The sequence below is a fragment of the Equus caballus genome, chromosome 13 (assembly GCF_041296265.1).
Source record: "Equus caballus isolate H_3958 breed thoroughbred chromosome 13, TB-T2T, whole genome shotgun sequence".
In the NCBI taxonomy this organism is placed as follows: Eukaryota; Metazoa; Chordata; class Mammalia; order Perissodactyla; family Equidae; genus Equus; species Equus caballus.
Window position 1 is genome coordinate 39,632,662 of NC_091696.1, and position 26,731 is coordinate 39,659,392.

Genomic DNA, 26,731 nt, shown 5'->3' on the forward strand with positions numbered 1-26,731 from the left:
ACTGATAGCTTTCTAAATGATCTATTGTTTCGTTTCTGCTTGTTTTTTAACTTCATGTAAATAGGATCATGTTGTGTGTGCATGTCTGTGTTTACTACTTCCGTTATTGATGGATCAGCCTCAGGCTTTTTTTCATGATTCATCCATGTTTTGTGTATAGCTGCACATCGATCTATTATGGGAAAACACCACAGTTTATCCGTTGTCCTGTCAGTGGATACTTGGGGTGTTTCCAGTTACCTTTTTCCTTTTCTGAACAAAGCTTGCTAAGGATTGATTAAAAAGTTTTTCACACGAGTGCAGAGCCCGGAGTTCATTAATTCAGGTGCAGATTACTGAGTTAGCTACAGGCAAGGACACAGCTATACATGTGATCCTCTCCCTGTGAGTTATTTAGAAGGGATTGTGTGTTTTTCTGCATACTTCAAGTGGTCAGAGTGATGAATTGTTGCCAGGTTTTCAAGTGGCTTCCCAAGGGTATGTCTGCCTGGCAGTCAACAGCTGGCTGTATCTTTTGCTCTGTTGAAGGGAATGAAGTGATTTGTTTTGGCATTGATCAGACATAGCTTAACAGTGGAGAATCAGTCTATAAGCCCCGACTTTTGTGATTACAGCAGTGATTTCCTTCCACCTGTGTGATTTCATTGCTTGTTTGGACAGGAAGAGGGAGGGATCTGAACGAAGTAGAAATTACCTAGAGCATATCAACACAACAGTGTTTCCCCTCCCAGGATGGCCTGGATATATATAACATCAAATTCAGTGTAGGAACTAGAATATGAGGTATTTGTATTGGGATTTTAATATTACTTTTATATCACATTGAATGTGGAAGAAAATAAATGTTGTAATGATAATGTAAACTTGTTTTTCCCATCTTGTAAATATAGATAATGCTGAGTTTGCAACAGAGAGCACAGAAACGTGCAAGTTACATCTTGCGTCTTGAAGAAATCAGCCCATGGCTGGCTGCCATGACTAACACTGAAATTGCTCTTCCTGGAGAAGTCTCAGCCAGAGACACTGTCACAATCCACAGTGTGGGAGGAACCATCACAATCTTACCTACGAAAACCAAGCCAAAGAAGCTTCTCTTTCTAGGATCAGATGGGAAGAGCTACCCTTATCTTTTCAAAGGTGAGAGTTAAAAGAAGAGCATTAGTTTGATTGTTACTGCTTTGTGTGTGTGGTAGTACAGGATTGTTTTGGGTGAATTTCTATGTGTCATAAAAGCTGGGAGTATCCTGTATCTTATGCGATTTTGAATGCAAGTGACTGGAGACTGTGTAGTGAGATTTCCACCCCGCCACCCTTTGCTTGTGAACTTGTATGAGCAGAACAACTGAGGTACAGCTAGTAAAGCTAGTATCGCGCATCTTGCAACTGAACAGAATGTTCTCTAATGCTGTCACTGTGCCTTTTTGGCTATCAGTTCTTGACTGCTGTTGCTAATTGAGAAGGATACGGAAAATCGGTACATTCCCAGCCCCATCCCATCGCGGTCACTCCATTAGTTACTGACTCTGGCTACTTTAACTCTGGTTCTGCAGGGTTGGAGGATTTGCATCTGGATGAGAGGATAATGCAGTTCCTGTCTATTGTGAACACCATGTTTGCTACAATCAATCGCCAGGAAACACCTCGTTTCCACGCTCGGCACTATTCTGTAACACCACTAGGTACACGATCAGGACTAATCCAGTGGGTGGATGGAGCCACCCCCTTATTTGGTCTTTACAAACGATGGCAACAACGAGAAGCTGCCTTACAAGCACAGAAGGTTGGTTAAAATTTAAATATACCTGTACTTTTATGTGAATTTGCGTAAACACATATATAAAAGTATTCTGTTCTATGTGAAACATTTATGAGCTTATTGTCTTGAGCATGTTTGTAAGTTTATAAGTGTTAAAGAAGAAATAGGCTTGAGGTGTCTAGGAAAGTGTTTTTGAGGCATATTTTATAAAAAATGTTTTATGAGGCAGAAATGATGACACTCAGCTAATCTTATTCTGCACAAGTACAGGGAGGGAGATGAGTAGGGTGGTAGTGTGGTTGTTAATCACTAAGTAACTTGATACTTCACCTCTTAATGTTTTTTATTGGGCTTACTAGGGGCCTTTTATTTATTTATTTTTATTTTTATTTTTATTTTTTTAAAGATTGGCACCTGAGCTAACATCTGTTGCCAATCTTCTTCTTTTTTTTTTTTTCCTTCTCTCTTCTTCTTCTCCCCAAAGCCCCCCAGTACATAGTTGTATATTCTAGTTGTGAGTGCTTCTGGTCGTGCTATGTGGGACGCTGCCTCACCATGACCTGACGAGCGGTGCCATGTCTGCGCCCAGGATCTGAACTGGTGAAACCCTGGGCTGCCGAAATGGAACGCGAACTTAACCACTCGGCCACAGGGCCAGCCCACTAAGGGTCTTTTAAATTACATTTGTGTAAATAAGAGACAGCTTTGAAACCCAGGTTCTTTTAAATTAAGTATATAAATAAATGTTATATTTAGAGTTAACTGCTGTGGCATCCTATTTTGTATCCGTGAAATTTGTACTTTGATTTACAGCAGGAATTTAACTTAGAATTCATTTTAGCTAAGTATCTGAGTGCTTAGTATATGCTGGGAACAGTACCAAGTGCTGTGGATATAAAGATAAATGTTATACAGTCTCCACGTCAGGATTCTCCATCTAGCCAAAGAAGATTATTCTAATTAGGAATATAGGAAGTATGGGAAGGAGCAAGAGTTTGAAAGGAGTCGAGTTTTAAAAGTAGGACTAGGAGACTGCAGAACAAGTATTGAAGGGTAAACTAGAGATGAGAAGTAGAGAAGGGCTGTCTAAAGATCTACTGTTAATTTTCTACTGATGATTCGGTTGTATCAGTGAAGAGTGAAGTATGTGCATAAAGCAATGATAAATCTTAGACAGAATGATATTTTACAAAGAAGAACGTGACTTGGATATTGAGTTTGAATGGAACATCAGGAAAATATAACGGTAGGCCAAGTTTTCAATAAACTAGTAATACCTAATTAAGAGAAAGGTAGGTAAATCATAAGAAAGATGAATAGTCCAGAAGAATCGGCTATTTGGTGCATGGCTCGATAGGTGGAGAATGCCAGTAAAAAATCAGTTTTTTAAAATATTCCTTTACATTCAAAGAACTCTTTATTTAAGTAAAGTTGACCTTTCCTTTAAAATGTTTTTTAAAGGCCCAAGATTCCTACCAAACTCCTCAGAATCCTGGAATTGTACCCCGTCCTAGTGAACTGTATTATAGTAAAATTGGCCCAGCTTTGAAAGCAGTTGGGCTTAGTCTGGATGTGTCCCGACGAGACTGGCCTCTTCATGTCATGAAGGCCGTGCTAGAGGAGTTAATGGAGGCCACACCCCCAAATCTCCTCGCTAAAGAGCTTTGGTCATCTTGCACCACACCTGATGAGTGGTGGAGAGTCACGCAGGTACGGTTTCTGCTTTGGACTGTAGTCCATAGTATTGTTTCTTTGCCTGCTTCCTGTCTTGTCTGTCTTGTGCACCCTCCTCACATTCCCCCCGTCTCCCTCCACACTTGGGAGTTTGAGGCCTATATTTGAAGCTTATGTTACACTTGCTTTTATAAGGCATGGCCATGACTGTGTGAGGGCAGAATAGGGGGCATTATGGATAAAGTGAAAAGGAGGATAAAAACTTTAGGAAGGGAAAAACTAGGGAGACTGAAGAATAGTTGTTTTGTTTTTTGAATCCAGCATCCTGATAATGACTAGGACCAATGGAGGACCATGGTGTTGTATGCAGCTGCTTAGTGCAGAGCCCCTGTGAAGATATGAAGCAGCCCTGAGGAATGCCAGCTATTTATTTAGAAATAAGGGAGTGGGATTCTGAAAGTCTGTAAATTTTAGAGGATCAAGTCCGTGTTGGAAGGAAATTTGCTAACGGTGTTTAACTTGTCTCCCCCCACCCTCTCTTCTTTAGTCCTATGCCAGATCTACTGCAGTCATGTCTATGGTCGGATACATCATTGGCCTTGGAGATAGACATCTGGATAATGTTCTCATAGATATGACGACGGGAGAGGTTGTTCACATTGATTACAATGTTTGCTTTGAAAAAGGTAAAATCGAAGTGGACTTCTTATATGAGGGTCAGATCTTTTTTAGTGGAAGGACAAAAAATATAATGATTTGTGTTTTCAAGGTAAAAGCCTTAGAGTTCCTGAGAAAGTACCTTTTCGAATGACACAGAACATTGAAACGGCACTTGGTGTGACTGGAGTGGAAGGTGTTTTCAGGCTTTCATGTGAGCAGGTATGCTGTGTTCTTTTACACCTCCTAGTGTGCCTGTTACAGGAACAAATCCTGGGATGAAAAATACATTTTAATGAGAGAATGTGTGGCAAAACTTAAACTAAAACTCTTCTGGAAACAGGTTCTACATATTATGCGGCGTGGCAGAGAGACTCTGCTGACGTTGCTGGAGGCCTTTGTGTACGACCCGCTGGTGGACTGGACAGCTGGGGGCGAGGCTGGGTTTGCTGGTGCCGTCTACGGTGGAGGTGGCCAGCAGGCGGAGAGCAAGCAGAGCAAGAGAGAGATGGAGCGAGAGATCACCCGCAGCCTCTTTTCTTCCAGAGTAGCTGAAATTAAGGTGAAGCCAATGATCATAAGTCATCCTCATCTTTCTGTTAATAGAGTTACATGTCCATAAAAAAGTTGAGTGAAACTGTTTTTCTAGATTTTTTTTGCTAGACTGTAATGTATAATATTGAAACAGCAGTGCAATAGGGCAATTTGATGTCGTCTTTTATTAGGAAATGCTTCCATACAAAGACATACATAGCCATGTATATGATTCATAGGAGGTCAGTTATGATTTAAAAAAAATTGTGCCATTTTAATAGGTTGATTTGTGTTTATCAATGACCATTTTAAGTGTCATTTAATTGGCTAGCCTCCCTCAGTGTTGATTTTAATATCCTCGTAGCCCTAGTGCTGCTAATCTTGTTTTGTGTAGCATGGTGGTGACTGCATGGTCTTGTGGAATTGAGTGAAAATTGAATGCATTAGTTATCTTTGTAAAACATGGGTGATGCCATCACCCCCTCATGGTTTGGTTGAGACTTAAATAGAATAATATGTGTAAGATGTCCTTCTCACATGATCCTTCTGACAGATATCATATCTCACAGTTGGCCCTGTAAGAATCTTCCTAAACATAGTGTCTTTTTACAGGTGAACTGGTTTAAGAATAGGGATGAGATGCTGGTTGTGCTTCCCAAGCTGGACAGCAGCTTAGATGAATACCTGAGCTTGCAAGAGCAACTGACAGATGTGGAAAAACTGCAAGGCAAACTGCTGGAAGAAATAGAGTTTCTAGAAGGAGCTGAAGGAGTGGATCATCCTTCTCACACTCTGCAACACAGGTTTAAAACAGTGGTGACCACTTTTTTCCTAAATATATGCCATTAAGGAGAATTTTCATATTTGTTTAGACATTGTCAACTTGATTTAGAATTATTGGAGCAGGTCAGATAAATGATTAAAGCTCTCCCAAGCACTGCAGTTTCAAAGTGTTAATAAACAAGGATTCACTTAAATTTCTGCTTTGTTAGATTTAAATGTTTGAGCAATAATGAGAGATAGATGGGTATAGTGGTTAGAACACTGAACTGGGATTCAGAAAACATGAGTTTTGTTTTTCTCTCTGTAGTTTGTATCTGAATCCTTATTCTTTTGTAGAACGACAGTTATTTCACGTACTTTGCTGAGTTTTTTAATCATTAAATAGAGTGATGAAGTCAGTGAATCTTGCACAGAGCAGGTGCTCAGAAAAGGGTACTTGAATGTGCATGTGCCAAACACTGCCTGGGGCTCTGAGACTGCAAAGATCCATCAAGCATCAGTCTTTCACCTTTGAATAACTCAAAACCTGGCAGCTGTGGTAGAGTTTTGTTTAAAATGTTGTGAGTATAGTTGAGGTAACTGTGGCGTCAGGATAAACCAGAGAAGTAAGGGATGTTTGAGTAGTGCCCTCAAGATTGAAAAGGAACTTAACAAGCAGCTCCAGTATGAGCAAAATCAGAGTCCTGAAAGTACATAGAAGAAAAAACAGTAAATGATTTAAAAAATTTTCCCCCCATTAGGTATTCTGAACACACCCAACTACAGACTCAGCAACGGGCTGTTCAGGAAGCAATCCAGGTGAAGCTGAATGAGTTTGAACAGTGGATAACACATTATCAGGCGGCATTCAATAAATTAGAAGCAACACAGCTCGCAAGCTTGCTTCAGGAGATCAGCACACAAATGGATCTCGGTATGGGTTGACTTATTTTAGATACACATGTGAGCATGTGAGTGTTGTAGTTGTGTGTTTATGTGTAGGATTCTTGTTTGTGCTTCCTTGCAATGACTGCAGATCTGAAATGGTTTCACCATGATTAATACTTATCTTTTACCAAAAGGTCCTCCAAGCTATGTGCCAGCAACAGCCTTTCTGCAGAATGCTGGCCAGGCCCACTTGATTAGCCAGTGTGAGCAGCTGGAGGGGGAGGTTGGTGCTCTTCTGCAGCAGAGGCGCTCAGTGCTCCGAGGCTGTCTGGAACAGCTGCATCACTATGCAACCGTAGCTCTGCAGTACCCGAAGGCCATATTTCAGAAGCATCGAATCGAACAATGGAAGACCTGGATGAAGGAGCTCATCTGCAACACCACAGTAGAGTGCTGCCAGGAACTCTATAGGAAGTAAGTTTACGGCACTTAACTTTCTCTATTTCCCATTGGGCTTGGAAGCAAAGTTGTGTTCAATTTTTAAATTTTCCTTGAAAGAAATGGTTGATATGAAATTTGAGTGGAGTCACTTTTTTTTTTGATTGAGGTCAAAATAGTTTATAACGTTGTGAAATTTTAGTTTTGCATTATTATTTGTCAATCACCATATAAATATGCCCCTTTCCCCCTTATGCCCACCCCCACCCCCCTTCCCCTCTGGTAACCACTAAACTGTTGTCTTTGTCCATGTGTTTATCTTCCACTGGTGAGTGAAATCGTGCCGCGTTTGTCTTTCTCCGTTTGGCTTATTTCACTTAACATACCTTCAAGGTCCATCTATGTTGTTGCAAATGGGACAATTTTGTCCTTTTTTTTTAATGGCTGAGTAGTATTCCAGTGTGTGTGTGTGTGTGTGTGTGTGTGTGTGTGTGTGTATTTTCCACATTTTCTTTATCCATTCATCAGTTGATGGTAACTTGGGTTCCTTCCATGTCTTGGCTATTGTGAATAATGCTGTGATGAACATAGGGGTGCATAAAACTCTTTCAGTTGTTGATTTCATGTTCTTTGGATAAATACCCAGTAGTGGGATAGCTGGGTCACATGGTATTTCTATTTTTAATTTTTTGAGAAATCATGAATCACTTTTGTCTTGGTTTTAAGAGGATTTGCGCTCATGTTTTCCCTTAAAAGAGAGTGAGTTTTTCCTAATTTATTAAAAAGTTTCTGAGCATAAGAATAGTGGGATCAGGGTAAAGAGAGCTAACCTCCAGCACAGATTCTGTCACTCACTAAGAAGTCTTCTTAGCACAGTATTTTAGCTCTTGAGACTTTCCTATCTGTAAAATAGAAATAATGATTCCTACTCCTCCAAGTTTGAGGTTTGATCAAATGCAATATTCCATACTCTTTCATAGTACTTTGTAGAGCGTAAACTTTCTTTACAAGCAGGGAGTGGTTATGTTAAAAATAAGCACCTCTTCTGTTTTTATAGATATGAAATGCAGTATGCTCCCCAGCCACCCCCCACAGTGTGTCAGTTCATCACCGCCACCGAAATGACCCTGCAGCGGTACGCAGCAGACATAAACAGCCGACTTATTAGACAAGTGGAGCGCTTGAAACAGGAAGCTGTCACCGTGCCTGTTTGTGAAGATCAGTTGAAAGAAATTGAACGTTGCATTAAAGTTTTTCTTCATGAGAATGGAGAAGAAGGATCTTTGAGTCTAGCAAGTGTTATTATTTCTGCGCTCTGTACCCTCACAAGGTGAGCTAGCTAACCTCACACACAGTGAAACCCTTTCCTTGTCTTGAAAACACTGATGCTTACTGAGATTTCATTTGTGCTCTGTTTAATCCCTGCTTAAGGTATTCTTTTATTTGCACTAGTCTCAGTGCTACAGTGTTACAGCTGCTTTATTTCCTTTCAGATTTTGGGGTATCCTCATTTGTGTAAATTTAGCTAAGCCAGTTTCACTGTACAGATATTTATCGCGTTTAGGCGTAACCTGATGATGGAAGGTGCAGCTTCGAGTGCTGGAGAGCAGCTGGTTGATCTGACTTCTCGGGATGGAGCCTGGTTCTTGGAGGAGCTCTGTAGTATGAGTGGAAATGTCACTTGCCTGGTTCAGTTACTGAAGCAGTGCCACCTGGTGCCACAGGACTTGGACATTCCGAACCCCATGGAAGCGTCTGAGGCAGTTCACTTAGCTAACGGAGTATACACCTCACTTCAGGTGAACACTTGTAGATTAGCTTAAATCTTACCAGTTTAATTTAGACCTTGGGCATGGTACTACTTAACTCGAGTTCAGAAAAGCTCTTTGACTTCCTCTTTTGAATGTTGCTTAAGCAGTTACTTAAAGGTCAGTGTGAGGTTTACAGCCATACCTTGGTTACAGTTGCGTAAGTTTGTTCTTAATTTATGTTCTTTATTTTCTAAACGTATCACTTAACTAAACTCAGAAAACATTAAAATATTTTTCTCACGTATTTATAGGAATTAAACTCAAATTTCCGGCAGATCATATTTCCGGAAGCACTGAGATGTTTGATGAAAGGAGAGTGCACATTAGAGAATATGCTTCATGAACTGGACAGTCTTATTGAGCAGACAACTGACGGTGTTTCCCTGCAGACTCTGGTTGAATCTCTTCAAGCCTATTTAAGAAATGCAGCTATGGGGCTCGAGGAGGAAACTCATGCTCACTACATTGATGTTGCCAGGCAAGTGAACGCTGGTGGTGCTCTGTGTTCCTATCAGAGAGAGAAGGGAGCCAGATAAAGGGATTCTGAACTCTTATTTTCCTGCAAGTTTACTTTTAATTTTTGGAGCAGATGTAATTACTTATAAATGCTTATATACATATTTTTTTAAAACAACTTTTATTCTGAAATAATTACAGATTCACAGGAAGTTGTGAAAAATGAAGTGTGCAGGGAGGTCTTGTGCACACTTCATCCCTCCTCCGGGGTTAGCGCCTTGCATACTTGTCGTACAGTAGCAACACCAGAGCTGACTGAATTAACCAGTCATGCATGTGCTCGTTTGTGTGTGTGTACGTGTGTGTAGTTTCATGCAGTTTTACCACATGCATATACATATCCTTTTGATACTGTAGGTATTACACATATGTGTGCACGTGCACCAAGTGGAGTGTGGTATTTTTTCAGCCAGTCCTTAGACGTCCATGGAAGTATCTGAGTCAGTTTAGTTAGCTGATGGAATATACACCTCACTTTTCCATTAGAAATTTGTCTGGTAGCCTAGCTTTTAAAATTCTCTTAATAGCTATTAATAGTTTTATGGCTATTCCTGTATGTGTGTATGATAAAGTTGAAAATCTAGTTGTTACTTTTACTGATAGTAGTCATAGGTACTGGGAATTGTATTTTTGCTTTTTTTATATAAAATGTTTAGAATAGTGCCTGGATACATAGATCTTAAATTAATGATAATGTGAGGGGTGAATTTCTGAAGACCTACGCTCAAACTATGCCTTATTCAAAACTGAGCATGCTGAAGGTGGCAGGCATTTCATTTTACTGTCTATAGTTGGCCCTACCATGTAACAGTAGTGTGAACATACTTGACACTTTTTGCTAGGTCCACTAGCTTTAGAATTGTGTGATTTTTGACTTTTTAATAGAGGGTTTATATTCATATCCTCTATGTAAAGTGAGACTTATATTTTATGTAGTTCTTTTTAAAATTGTCATAATTCAAGTTTGCATAAAATTTAATCCCATGAACAATTCCTCATACTGACTTGGAATCATTGGCTTCACATTGTGCTTGACATTAAATGCTGTTTTATCGTAATACTCCTTCCTTAATGCAAAAAAGACCTTTTTCCTAAACTTTGTGTGCTAGCTCTGAGGCTTGTTGACCTTCCACGTTCCCCTCAAATTTATTACTCTTCAATAATAACTGAATGCTTCAGGGTTTTAATTCCCTTTTGTTTTCCTCTAGAATACTTCATGCTCAATATGGTGAATTAATTCAACCAAGAAATGGTTCAGTTGATGAAACACCAAAAATGTCAGCTGGCCAGATGCTTTTGGTAGCATTTGATGGCATGTTTGCTCAAGTTGAAACTGCTTTTGGCTTATTAGTTGAAAAGGTAAATATTGACTTGGTTTTATGAATGATGCAGGTGTAGTAAAGTATTTCTTCAGTGTACAAGAGTGGAGAAATGAGCTCTCTTTCCTTTCATTTACCTAGTTAAACAAGATGGAAATTCCCATAGCTTGGCGAAAGATTGACATTATAAGGGAAGCCAGGAGTACCCAAGTCAATTTTTTTGATGATGATAATCACCGGCAGGTGCTAGAAGAGATTTTCTTTCTCAAAAGACTACAGACAATTAAGGAGTTCTTCAGGCTCTGTGGTACCTTTTCTAAAACTTTGTCAGGTAATATTTCATACTTAAACATGCTAGGTTAGTTGTGTAGTACTTTGGAAGGGGGCGGAATGGAGTAGGCTTAATTTAATTATATGTTCATAAAATCTTAAGTTTTTAAATAAGCCCTATTATTACCTTATTTTAGTTTTGCGTGAAATACTTGAAGAAAATTTTCCATTTTTAGGATCAAGTTCGCTTGAAGATCAGAATACCGTAAACGGGCCTGTACAGATTGTCAATGTGAAAACCCTTTTTAGAAACTCTTGTTTTAGTGAAGACCAGATGGCCAAACCTATAAAGGCCTTCACAGCCGACTTCGTGAGGCAGCTCTTGATTGGACTCCCGAACCAAGCTCTGGGACTCACGCTCTGCAGCTTCATCAGTGCTCTAGGTGTAGACATCATCGCTCAGGTAGAGGCGAAGGATTTTGGTGCTGAGAGCAAAGTTTCTGTCGATGATCTGTGTAAGAAAGCGGTGGAGCACAACATCCAGGTCGGGAAGTTCTCACAGTTGGTCATGAACAGGGCGACTGTGTTAGCGAGTTCTTACGACACTGCCTGGAAGAAGCACGACTTGGTGCGCAGGTTGGAAACCAGCATTTCCTCTTGTAAGACAAGCCTGCAGCGCGTTCAGCTGCATATTGCCATGTTCCAAGTAAGTCTTTTCTCTTTGTAATGTGTTTTCCTCAATGTAGGAATTTGAAAAACAGGGGGAATTAATATAAAACAATTTAAAGAAGAAAAAATTTTAAACTTGCTTAATTGTGCCAGCCCAGAGCAAACCCGGCTTTCTTTCCAGTTATTCCTTGTTTCTCTTTTATGTATGAGATCATTTTGTGCTTACAGTTTATGTCCTTTGAATTAGTTTCCATCGGTGTTGTATGGTTCGTTTTGTCTGTGTCATGAAGTATTACTTGTGAATATACTTTCTCATGATTGGATTTATTCGTTATGTGGACATCCCTTGTGTATTGTTTAACATGTAACTAAGATTATTTCTAAAGTGACTTCTGCTTCTCTGATGATGTGCTATCTGTCATCATTTGGGAGTTATTTTTAGAAGCCAGTTTTTCTCCTGATTATTTAGGGACACTATTACAGCACAGGCTTGAGGGTGAGATGGATTTAGGTTCAGGTATATGAACTTGAGTCTAATTTCCCTAAGGTCTGATTTCCTTAGCTGTAGAGTGGGGACTGCACCTCTCTCAAAGGTTGATGAGGGTTAAAAATGATGATCTATGTAACACTCTAAGCACAGTAGAAATTGTAGCTTTAAACTAGTTGTAACACTTGGAGAAATATTTGGGGGCTACATTCTCCTGGGATCTGTTTTGTCACAAACAGCCGTTACCTTGTATCATTTACAGTGAAGCTGCTTCCCAGTAGTGGAACTGGTGGTTTCAGCTCAGCACGTGGAACCAGTGTATTTCCTTCTCTTTGCATATCGTTAGCTGTTTTCTTAGCTCCTAAGTTAGAAAAGTGATTTATTTGCACTCTTAAACTGAATTTATTATATACTAACAGTCCTTCTAACACATTGGAATGTTTTTTATTTCTATAAAATGTAATGCTGAAAAGTTTTATTGTTTTATATACTTTGGAACTTATTCCCTTAAAAAATTGACAGCTATTTGGAAAACATTGTAAAAAAAATTTTTCAGTTTTGTTCATCTGAACACATTTTAAGCTTTAAGCACAATATTACTCTTAAATTGTAGCCCAAATGTCCCTTAGGCTTTCTGAGGCCACCCTTACAACGTACAAGATTGCTTGATCACCTGTGAACAGTTGCCTGCCCCTTTCTGTCACTTCTAGGTTCTCTCTTTGGGGAATTCTTTCTGCTGTGACTGCTGCCGTTTCTTCTTGCAGTAACTTGCTTAGCTTCCATGCTGGGCAACTGTCCCCCCACCACACCTATGCCAACCTCTCAACTGGAGCTTATGTTCTGGGGGGACTGTATACCAGACTTTTACATAGACTAGGAAGCATCTTCAGATTACTATTTAAAAGTTGCACATCACTGATCCACGAAATTTATCAGCCATTTTCTACCTTGGGAAATATTTCGCCTGGTGATCCTTTTGTGCTGTGTGTTCTATGACTCTTCCCTGCCCACCTCACTTTGCTGCAGCTGAGGTTTTTCTCTTCCCCTGGCCTAGCTCACACTTCCTCTCCCTTGTTTATCTAAAGGTGTTTTCATGCTGACTTTATTGCATTTCTTCTTTGAACAGTGGCAGCATGAAGATCTCCTTATCAATAGACCACAAGCCATGTCAGTCACACCTCCGCCTCGTTCTGCCATCCTAACCAGCATGAAAAAGAAACTCCATACTCTGAGCCAAATTGAAACTTCAATTGCAACAGTTCAGGTGTGTTCTGTCAGATCTTCCTTCCAGCGCTTTTTACGGTCAGAAATAGCCTGCACTGTGATGAAGTGTCAGTGCTCTGTCACTCACTATGTCTACATGCCTATCCTTGGCTTCCAAGCCACAGGAGCATAATCTTTCTTCACTTTTATTTTTAATTTATATCTTTTTTTCCTTACCCTGTAAGTTAAATGAATCTTACAGTAGCGGTATATTTTGAACCAGAAATAGAGACATACTCAATATCTTAGGTTTTTAATGAATTTGATGATTACTATGCTTTTGTACATTAAAGGAACTGTGGTGATTAGAAAAACTTGAATACTTAATTTGTTTTCTGAAATATATATAAGCAACTATATCTGGCTTGTTATTAATATCTAAGAAGCTTAAGAGGCATTCTTACCTCTGTTGTGTAGTTAATGGAAATCTGTGATGCCAAAGGCAGCAGAATATTTTTCCAAACTATTATTGACTGTATTTATTTGCCACTTCAGCTACATGTTTAATCTCACCTCCCCTCTTTAAATAAGAGAAACTGGTCTTGATGATGGTTTTATATTGTATATCCTTATATCTCACGTACTCAGTAGTAACTGAGATTTTCGTCTTCTTTTTATAAACTAATATTAGTATGAAATCAAGTATAATCATTTCTGTAATATTTTAGAAATTTTTTTTTGTTTTTTTTTTTTTTTTAAAGATTTTATTTTTTTTTCCTTTTTCTCCCCAAAGCCCCCCGGTACATAGCTGTGTATTCTTCGTTGTGGGTTCCTCTAGTTGTGGCATGCGGGACGCTGCCTCAGCGTGGTCCGACGAGCAGTGCCATGTCCGCGCCCAGGATTCGAACCGACGAAACACTGGGCCGCCTGCAGCGGAGCGCGCGAACCCAACCACTCGGCCACGGGGCCAGCCCCTATTTTAGAAATTTTTAATGAAACTTTTCTGGAGCTCACTTCTTTGAAAATTGAAATACTTTTTCTTTACAGCATATTTATCCTACTTTTCCACATATGAGAATGAACTCTTGTCCTTTATTTCTGGTGAAAGAAAGAGAAGCTGGGGAAAGAGAGAGAGAATGTGAATTCCTCCTCCAGAAATATTGTGAATAAATAATGAAAGAACTTTGTTATATAAAACTTCCTTGTGATAATCTGGATGAATTTTTACCGTAACTCATAAACTTCTGAATTTCTGGGAATCTAATTTTCATCTTTCCCAATCGAAAGTATAAATGAATTTCCTCATAGATAGCACAATAGGAAGTTGGTGTAGTAGACTTTCGGTTTTGTTGTAAAGACTCTTATTTAAAAGTGAAAAATGAAACCTTCCTTCTGCACATTTTAAGACAATAAACTGAAAGCCAACTCTTAGCCCTCTAGATATGTTTAGCCTTAGATATTCAAAGCAAAACTGAGATTAATTTCGAAAGGTGACTGTTAAAGATGTTTTCTAAATTGTGTGTGCTCCATCCTGCTGCTTTTGAGGCTCTCTTGTATTTGTATAAAATGCTCAACAGACAGGAAGTGGAGTGTCAGATATTCACTGAGATTCTGCTGGCATTTATAGGAGAAACTAGCAGCTCTTGAAGCAAGTATTGAACAGCGACTCAAGTGGGCGGGTGGTGCCAACCCTGCATTGGCACCTGTACTACAAGATTTTGAAGCAACAATAGCTGAAAGAAGAAATCTTGTCCTTAAGGAGAGCCAAAGAGCGAGTCAGGTATTGTGAGCCATGTGTGCCACCTTTGTTTTCTGTTGCAGGATTATGTAACTGATTGGAAGATACATGTGGGATAACTAGGGGTAGCTTGAGAGCCACCGTCTAGTTCACAGTGCTGGCTGAACTCAGGGCCCTAGACCCTTATTGTCTCCCAGTTAAATGTAAATATAAATAAATATAAAGTGGATTCAGCCTCTGTTGGAAAATAAAGAGTTTAATTCTATATTTGTCTAAAGTTCTCTTTATGTGCAACTAAGGTGATCCAAAGATGGGAATATTATTTCTTCCACATGGCAGTAAAATGTCTTATGACCTTGAGTTTTGCCAGAGGCTGTAGATTAACTTTGTTGTGATTGGAGGAAAAAACAAAAAACAGAAACAAACATGTAATTTTCAGACGCAAAATTAAGCTAATATAATTCCCATATCCCATATACCTGTCACCAAAATTTAATAATTATCAACTGAAGTTCTATTTTATTTACTCTATACGTCCCACTCCTCCTTCCCATTGCATATTTAATGGAAATCCCAAATATGATGTCATTTTATCTATAAATATTTCAGTATGTATCTATAGAAATGACTATTTAAGAACACAATCACACTACTATTATCATACCTAGTAGATGTCCTTAATATTGACAAATATCCAATTAGTATTTTGTGATCTTTATTGTAAAGTTAGGCAGAAGTAGAAGCAGGAGGAGAATATTACAAATTGGAATTTGGACATAGAACAAACAAATTGCAGGTGAATAACAGTTTTATTATAGAGTAAGTTTTCTGTGTAAAAACAATCATGTAGATGATACAGTTACCTAATTATACATAGGTATATTTTGCCGTCTGACACCAAACAGCATCAACAAAAAGTGTGCGGTGATTTACAGCCTTTATACTGGTTAGGTCTGTTTTCCAAGAGTCATACATTCATACATTTTCAGGACCGTTTTTGGTCCTGAATTCTGGACATGAATAGGTAGTATTTTTTCATGTTATTAATTGCATCTTTTTTCCTCATTGTGGTGATTCCATTTCTCTTTTGCCTCTCCATAGGTCACTTTCCTCTGCAGCAATATCATTCATTTTGAGAGTTTACGAACTAGAACTGCAGAAGCCTTAAACCTGGACGCTGCATTATTTGAACTAATCAAACGGTGTCAGCAAATGTGTTCATTTGCATCACAGTTTAACAGTTCAGTCTCTGAATTAGAGCTTCGATTATTACAGAGAGTGGTGAGTCTTGCATCTTGGTGGGAGTGAAGAGACTTGGTGATTAAAATGATAAGGCCAATGTTATACCCTGAAAATCAGTTTAATATATTCACTCAGTTTATACTCAGTGAGCGTGTCCTGTATATATGATGTTTTTATGAGGCGTACAACAATGATTAAATCTTGCTCTTAGCCCCCAAGGAACTTATTTACACAGATAATGCAATGAATGAAAAAGTGGAAGGGAGGGGCTCAGACATGGCACTGCTCCTCGAGCCATGCTGAGGCAGCGTCCCACGTGCCACAGCTAGAAGGACCCACAACTAAAATATGCATCTATGTACTGGAGGGCTTTGGGGAGAAAAAGGAAAAATAAAAAAACATATTTAAAAAAGTGGAAGGATTTTCAGAGCTACAACCAGAAGTACCGTGGAGGTTCAGAAGGGAGGCAAAAGACAGTGTATAGCACATGACTCAGATGCACTGAAAACAGGGCAGCAGGCAGAGGGCTAGTGGAAGAGGAGTGCTGACAGGTGAGTTAAGTCCAGAAATACCAAGTTGATAAATTCAGCATTTATATTTTGTGAGTGTGCTTTAGATTATGTATTGGAAGCTCTGATTTCATCTTAAAGAGTGATTTACAGTGGATTTAGGGTCCCGGATATGAATCATCTTTGTTGTTCCAGATATATTTCTTAGGTCTTAAACTTTAAAGCGTTTATTCCCTGTATGATTACGCAAAAAAGTTAAAAATCTTCCTTTGTATTTCATAGATTGTTTAAATTATTGTTGAGTACTATTTTGTAGGTAATTAATTCCTGACTTAGCAACTGAGGTTCTTTGTATCAGCTTGGGTTACTAAGACCTTTTGATGATGATGATGAAGAAAAGAATCTTATATTATTCCAGCTGATACTTAAATCAAACAAATGCTTTTTCTTTTTAGGACACCAGTCTTGAACATCCTATTGGCAGCTCTGAATGGCTTTTGTCAGCACACAAACAATTGACACAGGACATGTCCACTCAGAGGGCAATTCAGACAGAGAAAGAGCAGCAGATAGAAACGGTCTGTGAAACAATTCAGAATCTGGTTGATAATATAAAGACTGTGCTCACTGGTCATAATCGGCAGCTCGGAGACGTCAAACATCTCCTGAAAGCAATGGCTAAGGTAAGACTAACACCGCTGACACACAGTGACTTCCTCCTTTTATGCAATTATAGGTAGTTTTATTTATAGGAAAATAACATAGATAAAGCCAGTTTCTCTGGGGTCATATCTTCCAATTTGTAACTAAGTTAATTTGTGTTTTCATCACGTTTTTTAAAAGCGGGAAGTGGCATTCTGATTTTGTACACACAGAAACTGAGGCTTAGAGAAATTGATTCACCCAAAGTCACATAACTTCTGCTGGAGCTGAAACTTGAACTTAGTCTCAGGGAGTTTAGATCTCCAGCCTCTCTTCATCCTCCCCACCCTTACTCCCAAACTCGTGTAGTTTGCCTCCAAAATGAATGAAATATTGTATCTTCCCTACAGTGTCCTCCTTAATCCAGATAGTAAGGAAACTGAGCCCCCAGAAAAGGCTAAATTACTTCCTTGTTACAAAACAGTGAATCATTTAATTTTAGGATTTATTTTTCCTTTGAGTTTTTATTTTGTGATGGAAACAAGATTCCTGTAGAAAAGGAGTTAAATTGTAAAACACATTGATATTTGAGGAACACGTATTACCTGTTATTCAAAAGGTGACTGTCTTAAGAGTAATTACTGAAACAAATAACATTCTTCCTAATTCTAGGATGAAGAAGCTGCTCTGGCAGATGGTGAAGATGTTCCCTATGAGAACAGTGTTCGGCAGTTCTTGGGTGAATATAAGTCATGGCAGGACAACATTCAGACGGTGCTGTTTACATTAGTCCAAGCGATGGGTCAGGTCCGGAGTCAAGAACATGTTGAAATGCTCCAAGAAATAACTCCCACCTTGAAAGAACTGAAAACACAAAGTCAGAGGTAAGAATGCCTTCTGGCGTAAATTTAAAATTGTAAGTAAAACATCTGGCATAGTAGGTTTTGTTTAATTCACTTAATCTTTCTTAGTTTTGTTCATATTTGTAAGTAATCTGATAAAGCATTTCATAAATAAGCCATTTTATTTTGTATTTCAGTATCTATAATAATTTAGTGAGTTTTGCATCACCCTTAGTCACCGATGCAACAAATGAATGTTCGAGTCCAACGTCATCTGCTACTTATCAACCATCCTTTGCTGCAGGTAGGACTTCCCTACTTCAAAAACCTTGATCTGTTAATGATCTACACATAGATGCCTAGATGTTTAATTATACTGTAAGTGTCTAATATAATTATAGTCATCACCTTTTTAAAGGGGTTCCCTAGACTGTCATATCTCAAACTGAAGAAATTTTGGCTTAATTTAAAAAGTCCTTATGTGAGATAGTAAAAATACCTCGTGTTCAAATACTCTTTAAATAATTTATTTTATGATTATAAAATATATGCCTCTTAAGGAGATTTACAAAAGTAATTAATAGAAAAATTTGCAGTTCCATTCCAACCACAGGTAAAAGCACTGTATTTTTTGATTTATTTCTCTGTATGCATGCACACACATATAATACAAATTGGAATCATTCTGTGAATGCAGTTTTTGTTGGCTTTTCCCACTTAATATTAAATTGATAATTTCCCTGTCATTAACTAATCTTTTTAAAAACGACTTAGTGGCCAAATTTAATATGCCATTCTATGACTTTACCATATTAATCTTGCATTGTTGGGCAGTTTGGATATTTATAGTTTTTTGATGTCACAACAAGCTAGTGAGCATCATTGTACAAATTTGTGCCTGAATGTCCAGCTGTTTAGGCTATATTTTTAGGAGAACAGTTTTCTATTTCAAGCGATAAGGACTTTAAGGTTGTAAAATCATAATCTATTTTCAAGCCCGTGCATTGGTAGTTGATGACTGAGAAAGCGCCGCCCTGCTCTCCTCTTCGTCCCCCTCCATTTTCTGCTTACATATAAACTGAGCTGCCAACTCTCTCCCTATAGCAGTCCGGAGCAACACTGGCCAGAAGACTCAGCCTGATGTCATGTCACAGAATGCTAGAAAGCTGATTCAGAAAAATCTTGCCACATCAGCAGATACTCCACCAAGCACCATTCCAGGAACTGGCAAGAGTGTTGCCTGTAGTCCTAAAAAGGCCGTGAGAGACCCTAAAACTGGGAAAGGTAATTAGTTAGAATAAGGATGCCTTAAATATTTATACAAAAGGGTGGTTTGACTTACAGATGTTTCTGTTGCTTCATAGCTGTGCAGGAGAGAAACTCGTATGCAGTGAGTGTGTGGAAGAGAGTGAAAGCCAAGTTAGAGGGCCGAGATGTCGATCCGAATAGGAGGATGTCAGTTGCTGAACAGGTGACTGGTTTTTAAACTTAAGCTACACATTTTAATGCAGCCAAAACTGTATAGGTTTAAAGATCCCCTCACCGATATCATTGGTGATTCGTCAAGAAATGAAGAACTTAAGTCTGTTTGCAGGATTCAAAAGATTGTGAGTAACACAGCTCTGGAATTGTCATATATTCACCATTTTACTTAGATTCCCTTATTAGCACCTTGCTTTCTCCCCAGCCCTCTTTTAACAGAAATTTAAGGTGTGACTTCACCCTCCCTTCTCCACCAGAGGATAGTTAATGTGCATTTTAAAGAGTGCTATCTGAAGGTTTCAAATGAAATGAACATATCATTTTGGGTGCAGGAATAGTATCTATCAGGTGTTCTTTGGGTGTCACTTTGTCTGAAGTCATTACTCTGATTTTTTTCTCATTAGTGTTATTAAAATTGTATATATAAATTTGAGAATTCTTTTCCCCCAGCTGTTTATTTTGAAAATTTTCCAAGCTATAGGAATGTTGTAGGAATGCTCATATACTCTTTACCTAGACTTAGTTAACCAGTTGTTAACATTCTCCTACGTTTGCTTCATCTTTCTGTGTATGTGTGTGCATATACACAGGTTTTCAGAACCATTTGAGAGTTAGTTACAGACATCATAACACTTCACGCCTAAATACTTCAGCCTATGTCTCCCAAACAAAACACTGTAATATATGGCTACAATATCATTATACAGTTATCAACTCTGGAAACTTAACATTGATGTTGATGGTGACTGGTATCTAACATTCGGTCCATATTCAATTTCTCCAGTGTCTAAATCACCCCTCACCCCCACTACAAGGTCTAGTCAAGGCTTCTCACGCATTTCATATATTTGTTCTCTTTTAGTCTCCTTGAATATCTAGAATGGTTCCCAAGCCCTCCTTTTTTTTCCTGTCTTTTATGACATTGACATTTTTGATGTGTGCAGACCAGTTGATTTGCATGATATGTGTCACTTGGTATTTGTCTGATATTTTCCTCATGATTAGATTCAAAATCAACATTTTTGGCAGGAATACTATGTCAATGGTGTGTCCTTCTCAGAATTTTACAGCAAGGGGTACATGTCAGTCTTTGCCATCTTTGGCGTTACCATGTTAGATCACTTCGTTAAGGGTAGTGTTCTCCTGAATTCTCCATTACAAATGTGCCTTTCCTTCTGTGGGGTAAAAAAATTTGAGACTGAATATTCTGTTTTCTAATGGTTCGGCAGCTGCAGTTCAATTTTAACATCAGCAAGAAAGGTTTTTTTTTATTTTAAACACTGTTACATTGCTGTATAGAACCTGAGCTTAAACTCTTGGTCAAGAGTCACTCTTTAGAAATAGCTTGTCAGAAACCCTGGACAATGTTCTGAGTCAGGGGTATCTTTACTTCAGAAACTTCCTGGTAGATTAATGGGTTACATGTTTCCATGATTGTCCATCTTAGCTCTCTGTCCGTCTTTTTAAAGGATGCTTGGCTATCGTGGTTTTTGTATGACAGTTATTAAATTTTATATGAAAGAAAGTTAAGGGGATCCCATGAGTGGGGTGAGTATAGAGTTCTTTGCACACAGCTTTTGGTGTAGGTTATAATTCAGCAGCCATATATTGAGTATTTACCATATAATTGGACCCTGATGAATACTCTGGATATAGAGTTGATTATGTCTCTTACTGTAAAAGAAAATTTAGCTGAGTCAGAATCAGCAGACATTTGTTGAGTACTCGAGGTCCAGAATCTGCGAGGCACTTTTTATATACCACCTAAGCATTAACCCGGTGACTTCACATGGTTCACCCCAAGAGCACCTGTTAGGTCAGGGGGACTCTCTTCATCTAAGGATTCATAAGGCTCAAAGGTGTTGTAACTTTACCAAGACACACATTATGAGGGAAGCTCAGCTTACTTAAGCTCTCTTTTCACTGCAGCACCTACACATCCTGTGGGTAATTATTTGAATGATTAGAAATTTACTCTTAAAACAATTGCTATCACTCATACGTGAACCATGTCCTTTCAAGTTTTAAATGGTTTTAAATACTATCCTGCCTATTTTCACAGGTTGACTATGTCATTAAGGAAGCAACTAATGTAGATAACTTGGCTCAGCTGTATGAAGGTTGGACAGCCTGGGTGTGAATGGTAAGACAGTAGATGAGTCTGGTTAAGCGAGGTCAGACATCACCAGAATCAACTCAGCCTCAGGCATCCAAAGCCACACCACAGTCGGTGGTGATGCAACTGGGGGCTTACTCTGAGGAAACCTAGGAAATCTCGGTGCGCTAGGAAGTGAATCCTGCAGGACAGCTGCACTCAGGGATACGCCCAACACCATGGCCTGCAACCCCAGGGTCAAGGGTGAAAGAAAGAAAGCTCACCGCCTGAACACGGAGATTGTCTTTCTGCCACAGAACAGCTGCAAACGTGTCAGGAGGTAAGCTGCAGAAAGAAATCGGGATGCCGCGGAGCACAGAGTGATTTGGAACTCCATTCCACCTGACCCTGTGTGTACAATCCAGGAAAAACAAACCCCGCTCAGAGACAGAGAAACTGGGGCCGCGAAGAAATCACAGCCAAGGAAGATTTGATGCATTCAGATTCTCGTGTAACACCTGTTGCTTGGCAACAGTACTGGTTGGGTTGACCAGTAAGTACAAAATGGCTATGCGATATGAATTTCAGAAATGGACTGAAAATGGAGAGCTATGTAACAGATACACTACATTGGAAGAACTCACTTCTGAAATGAAGGGAAAAAAACCACCCCATCGTCCTCCTCCCCAACCCCCGCCCCCCACTCATTCCCCTTTTACCTGATCCTAGTAGATTAGCCATCTTTCAAATTCACTTTTATTTCAATCCTTATATTTCATATACTTCTGTCTCGATGCTGGTAGCAACTTATATTTGGAGTGATAAAGAGAAATTTCTCCAAAACCACTGATAGCATAGAAAAGTCAAGGATTGTTTAAAGGTCTGATGATCACATACAAAATGTAATTCTGGTTAAGTCACTTCTGTGAGTCTATCATGTACAGTTTCCAGAATTGTCACTGTGCATTCAAAAGTAATGAATCCAACAGACATTTGATTTCATGTACACTCCCCTTTGCTTATAGTGTGCATTTTTTGGAAGTCATTCAAATTTTCCCTCTTCTGTGATCGCTGTAGTTTCTTTCATAGAAAGTAGCTAATCCAATGTAATCTTTTACCTTTTTAAAAACCAGGATAGAGTACCTATTAGAGTTTTACATTGTTGATGACAGATTAACAATAAAGTGATGTTCTGGTGGAGGTAGAGTGAAATGTTTTTTTAATTCAGTTTTCTCATTTGATACTTTTAATTTACAAGGAGTAAATTAAAAGTGCTTTAGTTTACCTGGCATTTTAGGACACGTACATGAAACATCAGCAAAAGTGAGAACCGCCAACATCTTTTATTAAGTTCAGTCATTAGTCTGTGAAGTACTTTACTTTTGGAACAATTTTAATAGTTTGCTGTTCAGTAGTACATTGTAGTGAATTCATGATCAAGGTTTCCTTAAATTTAGCATTGCATTTTAGTACTGACTGACTGTGTAAGCTCAATTGTTGATCCAAAATAAAAATCCAGACTGGAATAGAATTCTTAAAATCACGTATCAACACAAAGTAGAACATGATTAAAATCTTGATTGAATGCATTTTTCCTGCATTTTAGAGATTAAGACTGGTCACTTTCTAGTTGCCAATCTTCACAGACAAACTTGAAAAGTATTAGGGAAGAATTCCACATAGCTCTGGCCTGTTCCATATTCTGACTGCCACTCTTTAATGTTGAAATACCCGTGAGAGAATGCATTTCAGTATCAGTGCTTTTTTTAAGACTTTGACAGGTATTGCAAGAAAGGTGGTATTTTTCAATACCCACGTGTCCAATAGCAAGTTAAGGAACCTAGTGCATCAAATTTTTTCTTCATTCATTTTGAACCTTCTTTTCACAATCACAACAACCTATCTGGAATAATAATGCCATGTTGTGTTTTGCACGCTGCTTTATTTCCTAGAGGCTGCGGGAGCTGTTGCTTTCCTCACTTGATTATCTCTGCTCTCTCAAGTTTAAACAGTCTTTTCAGCAACATTCTTGATTGTCACCAGGGAAAACTTTTATCACGGTGAGAAAAGCAGTTCACACTAGTTTGTCCCTATAGATAGTGTTCAGAAATTGCTTCCTCTTTGGTAAAGAAGATAAATAGGTGAATTTTATTGCCTGTGAATTTCAGCCTTCAGAGGTACCTGGCACCTTATCCAAGCAAAAACAAAACAGCTTTATAGCAAAAACATATGCCTCTGATAAATGACCCATCGCTTTTATTTTAAAATGGTCCCTCAGAGAATAGTGTGGCATATGCATGTTTGGTTGTGGGGCACATATGAATAACTGATGACTTCAAAGCTTGCTCTTTACTGTACTCTGGACAACAGGACCCCGGTCTGTACAGTTTGGCCTTCTCTGGGAAGTCATTCTGCAGGGAGCCTTGCCATTTCAAACTGTTCTAAGAGAACTCAACAATTAGAGATTTAATCAGTGGTAAAAGGCCCTGTGATAATAGCAGATTAAGAAGACAGGGCTACATTTTGGGGATTATCTTGTAAATTAATGTAAAGTATAGAGTGCTCTTGTTATGAAGTCATACATTTTTGATGCGACACAATACTGTGGAAAACCAGGGATCTGCTCCTCTCTTTTCCTCTCTCTCTCTTTCTCTCTCTCTCTCCACTCCTCTATTTTCCCCTCTCTCTCTTTCCCTCTCTCTCGATTCAGGGGGTACAGAATAACCTACAACCTCTTCTTCAGTTCAGAGTACCCCTGGAAATTGAAGTTTTTCTTAGGTATTTTGTTGTCTTAACTTTCTAGAATTGCTTGAATTTTAGTTGATTTCTCTACAAAGCAGTGGAGGCTTAGCAGTTTATGGAGCTGTGTCTGTATTTCTCTTTCACTCTTTCTTTGGTGTGTCTTGCAGTATCTCCTTATTTCTGGTCATGAGTTGTTAACACAGTTTGCTAGGTGATTATTAAGATTCTTTTGTGTCTGACACTTGTCGTGCGTTGTTTGTGAGGTATGTGAGATTTCTGTGTGAGAACTGATAATCAAGCTCTTGATCTGCTTCCCTAAATGGTTTTTTTAGAGCCCAAACCCTAGGTTCAGGGTGAGGGTTTATAATGCAAAGAAAACCTTCCATCACTTCTGCCCTTAACACTTGCCTCTATTACCTAGGGCTTAGTATGTAGTTTTCTTAATATTGTCCAATGTTTAGTGTTACCTGCATTGTTCTTGTTTTTTAATTGTGGTTGTTCTGATGTGTGAAATTTAAGGAAAGAGCCATTAAAAAATGCCGAGCAGGGCAATGCAAGTACAGCCAAATATTAGAGTTGATGTGCAATCTTAGGTCCTTTCAAATCTGGGGTATTATAGGCAGTACTTTAAATTGAAAAGTCTTCCTAGCCTATCTTCCTCCACATACGCAGTTACTCCAGGGGCTTACTTGTTTTGGCAGTACGAAAATCAAAGGAGCTGGTTCTTCTTTTCTCCCAATTCTTTTCATATTAAAGAAAGCACCTACAATGAGCCTGTTAGTCCTATTCATATGCATCGAAAATCAGTGAATACTTTATTATTAGCACATTTAAGTACCTTTGTTTTACATAAAATTAGATGAATGTGAAAACCAATGACCTTCCATTCTATATCTTCTTGAGCTTGCAAAATGCCAGTAATTTAGAGCTAGGATTTTTCTCCCCTTAAATCAAGGAGGTAGAATATGTTAACGTAAGGGTCACTTAAAGTAGTTTTGGGTTGTATTAGAAAGTTTCCTCCTCTGGGGAAAAACTAGCTAGCATTACGGATTTTTCCAAACATTGGGGAAGGGGAAATTCACTGTATGATGAACCTCTAAGGGTTTGTTGCACTTTTCCTGCTTTTTAGGCCTGGGTGACAGTATTACCATCCCTTATTTACAAAAGAGCAAATGGACTGAGACTAAGAAGCTTTATAGATTCAAGGGTTAGTTGTATGACATGAACCGCTTAGGATCTCTTGCTTTCTATGGGAATTTGACTGGGCTTACCAGGGAAAAGCTGTTTGTTGTGCTAATGTAAAAAAAAGTCTTACAATTAGCTTGACTTTTGAAGATGGTAAACATAAGGAATTGCATGTTCTGAAATGCAGACTTGTAGAATGTTTTTCTTTCTTTCAAAACAGGCTGATTTTTCTCTTTCTTTTCCTGACAGTCCAGGTTTCAGCTCCTGTTTAAAGTTCTTGTGTCAGTTATTTTTCTGGTTTAAATTTCCCTTATATTTCCACCTGTAATGTCAGTGGCAACATCGTACTTCACTTACTTGTTAATTTACTTTACCCTTATTATAAGAGCAAATTGAGTTGAACTGAATCTTCCTTGTCCTAGTAACATTGTATAAATAAAGTGGCTTCTCTGTGCAAAAGGTTGTAATGCCTCCTGATGGGTATAATTTTGTGATTGTATTTAAGATTAAAAGTTGAATAAATCACACCAGCTTCCTGAAAATGTTCATAATGCATCTTTTGGAAAAAAAAAATACATGCCTACATTCTGCATATTTGCATTAACATGGCAAAGATTGTATGAAATACCTGTTTTTCAAAAAATAAAGTCTTAAAAGACATAGCATTTAAGCTCTGGATTTATTGGTTGAAGTAGGTTCCAGAAAACTTAATTTTAGAATATGAGTAGAGGTTTTTTTTAAGCATTAATATCTCCAAAAAATTTTTTAAAGCTTAATTTTCAAAAAAGTAAATTTTTTACCCTCAAAGTTCTATTTTTGAACAGCAGTGGGAATTGTACCTCAGTGGGAAAGTTCTTAGTATTACGGTGCAACTTATTAAAATTAATTTCGTCAATATTTAAAAAGGAAACTCCTGTAGATCATTATTGACATGTATATTCCCTAGGGTATGAAAGCTCTAAAGGAAAATAGAATTAAAATGTCCCGTTCCTTTTAACATCTAGAAGTCAGACCGCATTTGTTGCTGCTTGATTATGTCAACTGTTCAGTCATCTGGCACGTTTCAAAAGATCACATCCTGTCCTTCTAGTACAAAAACAGCACAAAAGGAAGCTACACTAAGGCTAGGTTTTTCTTTTTTTAAAAAAAAAATAATTATGCCAGTTGTAAGTTTAGCCAAAGATGCAGCTTATAGCAGCACTCCTAGGCTGTGAAGCGGCAAATAGGTCTGGGAACACATTTCCTTGAGTCACAAAACTGCTCTGTGCAG

The 26,731-nt window shown here is 38.5% G+C and overlaps 1 protein-coding gene across 2 annotated transcripts in view; it reads left to right on the plus strand.

The window, feature by feature from the left end:
- The window catches only part of SMG1 (SMG1 nonsense mediated mRNA decay associated PI3K related kinase), a 93,177-nt gene extending 67,051 nt beyond the window's left edge, over positions 1–26,126 (plus strand). For both annotated transcript variants that reach the window (XM_023616260.2, XM_023616261.2), the window contains 24 exons: positions 891–1,137; positions 1,551–1,780; positions 3,218–3,466; positions 3,978–4,116; positions 4,200–4,309; positions 4,431–4,649; positions 5,234–5,424; positions 6,145–6,317; positions 6,466–6,745; positions 7,767–8,039; positions 8,274–8,508; positions 8,772–8,998; positions 10,245–10,395; positions 10,497–10,686; positions 10,862–11,331; positions 12,908–13,045; positions 14,612–14,764; positions 15,824–16,003; positions 16,929–17,156; positions 17,788–17,999; positions 18,155–18,261; positions 19,062–19,241; positions 19,322–19,428; positions 21,502–26,126. In XM_023616260.2, the coding sequence (XP_023472028.1) occupies positions 891–1,137; positions 1,551–1,780; positions 3,218–3,466; positions 3,978–4,116; positions 4,200–4,309; positions 4,431–4,649; positions 5,234–5,424; positions 6,145–6,317; positions 6,466–6,745; positions 7,767–8,039; positions 8,274–8,508; positions 8,772–8,998; positions 10,245–10,395; positions 10,497–10,686; positions 10,862–11,331; positions 12,908–13,045; positions 14,612–14,764; positions 15,824–16,003; positions 16,929–17,156; positions 17,788–17,999; positions 18,155–18,261; positions 19,062–19,241; positions 19,322–19,428; positions 21,502–21,579 (4,767 nt within the window). In that variant the 3' untranslated portion in view covers positions 21,580–26,126. The remainder of the gene's footprint in view (positions 1–890; positions 1,138–1,550; positions 1,781–3,217; positions 3,467–3,977; positions 4,117–4,199; positions 4,310–4,430; positions 4,650–5,233; positions 5,425–6,144; positions 6,318–6,465; positions 6,746–7,766; positions 8,040–8,273; positions 8,509–8,771; positions 8,999–10,244; positions 10,396–10,496; positions 10,687–10,861; positions 11,332–12,907; positions 13,046–14,611; positions 14,765–15,823; positions 16,004–16,928; positions 17,157–17,787; positions 18,000–18,154; positions 18,262–19,061; positions 19,242–19,321; positions 19,429–21,501) is intronic.
- Positions 26,127–26,731: the final 605 nt, after the last annotated feature.